The sequence below is a fragment of the Eimeria tenella genome, genomic scaffold (assembly GCF_000499545.2).
Source record: "Eimeria tenella Houghton genomic scaffold, Eth_scaff265, whole genome shotgun sequence".
NCBI lineage: Eukaryota > Apicomplexa > Conoidasida > Eucoccidiorida > Eimeriidae > Eimeria > Eimeria tenella.
In genome coordinates this window covers 10,357-13,077 of record NW_013542525.1, presented here as the reverse complement: position 1 = coordinate 13,077, position 2,721 = coordinate 10,357, and the positions used below count along the sequence as shown (strand labels likewise).

Here is a 2,721-nt window from a genome sequence, read left to right as displayed (position 1 = left end):
AGAGCTGCACCGCCAGAGAGCTCGCCCTAAACCCTCTCCAGCTGGTCCTCGCCCACAGAGAGCCCTCAAACGTAAACCCTAAACCCTAAACCCTAAGCCCCAAACCCTAAACCCTAAGCCCTAGGGCCAGAACCCGAAACCCTTGCGGGAAGACAAGTTCGTGCAGAGAGCCCTTTCCGGACACTTTCTAGGCACTTGGCGCAGGCCACCGCACTGCCGCAGCGTTTAGGGTTTAGGGTTTAGGGTTTAGGGTTTAGGGTTTAGGGCTTGCAGAGGGACATGCTGGGCGACGCGCTGCGCGAGTGGCAAGACCGCGTTGCTGCGGAGCTTCTTCTTTCTTTTCAATTCGACGAAAGAGACACATTTGATCTTTCGGGGGCCCTTGTTAACGTAAGTGCTGCTGCTGCTGCTGCTGCTGCTGCTGCTGCTGTTGCTGCAGTTGTTGTTGCGGTTGCTGTTGGTTTTGGTGTTTATGTGGCATTTGTCGTTGCTCTTCTTCTTTTCGGAGCTTCATGTCTCGCTTGTCGTGAGTTCGCTGCTGCTGCTGCTGCTGCTGCAGCTGCTGCTGCAGCTGCTGCTGTTCTCGTTGCTGCTGCCGGTGGTTTTGCTGCTGCTGCTTGCTGCAAGAGCAGTTTCAGAGCATTTTCATTTGTGTTCCGCTAGGCGCCTACCTCTTACATGTTAGGGGTTAGAGTCTAGGATTTAGGGTTTAGGGTTTAGGGTTTAGGGTTTTGGGTTTAGGGTTTGTTTGCAGGTTGAGGTTTTCCTCCTCAGCCCGCAGCACTCGACTACAGTTTTGGCGGTCCCTTTTGAAATGCCTTTATCTCTTTTTCTTTCTTGCTTCTTGGTGGTGGTTGCGGGCCCCGCTGCTGCTGCTGCTGCTGCTGCTACTGCTGCTGCTGCTGCTGCAGCGGGAGAGGGCACAACAGCAGCTGCTGGTGTTGCTGCCTTCACAGTGGACGGAGAGCGACTAGCAGGAGACACAAAGATGGGAGAAGCAGCAGCAAACGGCATTTTGGTGAAGGTCAGTTGCTGCTGCTGCTGCTGTTGCTGTTGCTGCTGCTGCTGCTGTTGCTGCTGCTGCTGTTGCTGTTTGTGTTGGTGCCGTCGCTGTTGCTGCTCGTGCTGGTGTCGAATCTGCGATTGGAGCTCTGTGCGTCTCGTTGCTGCTGCTGCCGCTCCTCTTCTGCGTAGCCCCTAAACCCCAAACCCTAAACCCTAAACCTTAAACCCTAGTTGTCGCTGCTCAGGCGCCGTGGGCCCCGGGTTTGGAGAGTTTGCTGCTGTCGCTGGACAGGACTTTGCTGTTTTGTTTGTGCTGCGAAAGAGACAAAAAGCAAAACAAAGTTCAAAAAGAAGAAATGAGCAGCAGCAGCAGCAGCAGCAGCAGCAGCAGCAAAAGAGAAAAAGCCCAAGTTGTCTCTTCTGCTCTCAGCTTTCGGGTTTGCCAAAAAGGGTTTGCAGAGACGGAGTTCGGATTACCCCCGCACTTGCTGCTCAGACACGCAGGTCTGCTGCTGCTGCTGCTGCTGCCGCTGCTGCTGCGCATGCTTTTCTGCTTCTGCGCTGCCGCTGCCGCTGCTAGTTCTCTGCTGCTTGCGTTCCTGCTGCTGCCGTCGCTGTGGGTCTGCGTGCGAGCTGCGCCGCTGCTTTCGGGCCTGCAGCAGCAGCAGCAGCTGCTGCTGCTGCTGCTGCTGCTGCGAGCTACACAGCTTGCGTCTTTTGAATTTGGAGTGTATGTACAGCTCAACTCAGGGAAAACACCACATTTGTGGATTTGCAAAAAGACAAAAAGTTAATTAACATTTGCAAGCAAGGAGAAGTGCGAGTCGCTGGAGTGCCACGAGACGCGCCGGGGTGCGCAAACCCTAAACCCTAAACCCTAAACCCTAAACCCTAAGGCGTACGCTATGAAGACCAAATGGTGAACTGCAATTTCGAGGAGCTGCGCCAGTCAAAGCCGATGCATTCGAGCCACCCGTGAATTTGCACAGCCGCGTGTCTACGATTTAGGGTTTAGGGTTTAGGGTTTAGGGTTTGCATCTGTTGTTTCAGGACTTCACTGCGTTCGTTCCTCTTGTCTGCTGCTGGCCTGTCTCCTTCTGCGGGTTCTTCTTTTGGCCTTTGTGTCTCTGTGGACAATTCCACGTGTCTCTTTTTAGACTGGGACGAGCAGCAGCAGCAGCAGCAGCAGCAAGAAGAGGCAGCAGCAGCTAGCAGCAGCAGCAGCAGCAGCAGCAGCAGGGGAGGGGCCCTGGGGATTACGCAACGGCTGCTGCTTGCTGCAGCCCAAGGCAACACCGTTTACGTCTTTAAATGGGTCAGGCACAGGCTGCTGCTGCTGCTGCCGCTGCTGCTGCTGCTGCTGCGGATGCTGCTGCTCGTGTTGTTGTTGCTGCTGCTGCTGCTAATGCTCATGCTGGTGCTGCTGCTGCTGCTACTACTACTGCTACTGCTAATGCTGCTGCTGCTGCTGTTGTTTTTGTTTGCTGCTGCAGCCTGGAGTGCCTCTACCTGTCTCCTCATTGTCTCCTTTGGTGCATCAGCACCTGCACTACTTAGCAAGCCCTTCTGCTGCTGCAGCAGCAGCTGCTGCTGCAGAAGCTGCTGCTGCTGCTGCCCCGTCTTCTCTTGTCTCCCTCACTTTGCGTGTAGACGTGCCCACACTGCCGCAGCAGCACAGCAGCAGCAGCAGCAGCAGCAGCAGCAGCAGCAACATCA

At 55.2% G+C, this 2,721-nt stretch overlaps 1 protein-coding gene across 1 annotated transcript in view; it reads left to right on the top strand.

Moving 5' to 3' along the window:
- Positions 1-273: 273 nt before the first annotated feature.
- The window catches only part of ETH_00021215 (uncharacterized protein), a gene marked incomplete at both ends in the record, with an annotated part of 4,364 nt that continues 1,916 nt past the window's right edge, over positions 274-2,721 (top strand). Inside the window, 6 exons of the mRNA XM_013375296.1 lie at positions 274-390; positions 755-1,024; positions 1,251-1,509; positions 1,746-1,857; positions 2,056-2,320; positions 2,499-2,649. Of these exons, the coding sequence (XP_013230750.1) occupies positions 274-390; positions 755-1,024; positions 1,251-1,509; positions 1,746-1,857; positions 2,056-2,320; positions 2,499-2,649 (1,174 nt within the window). The remainder of the gene's footprint in view (positions 391-754; positions 1,025-1,250; positions 1,510-1,745; positions 1,858-2,055; positions 2,321-2,498; positions 2,650-2,721) is intronic.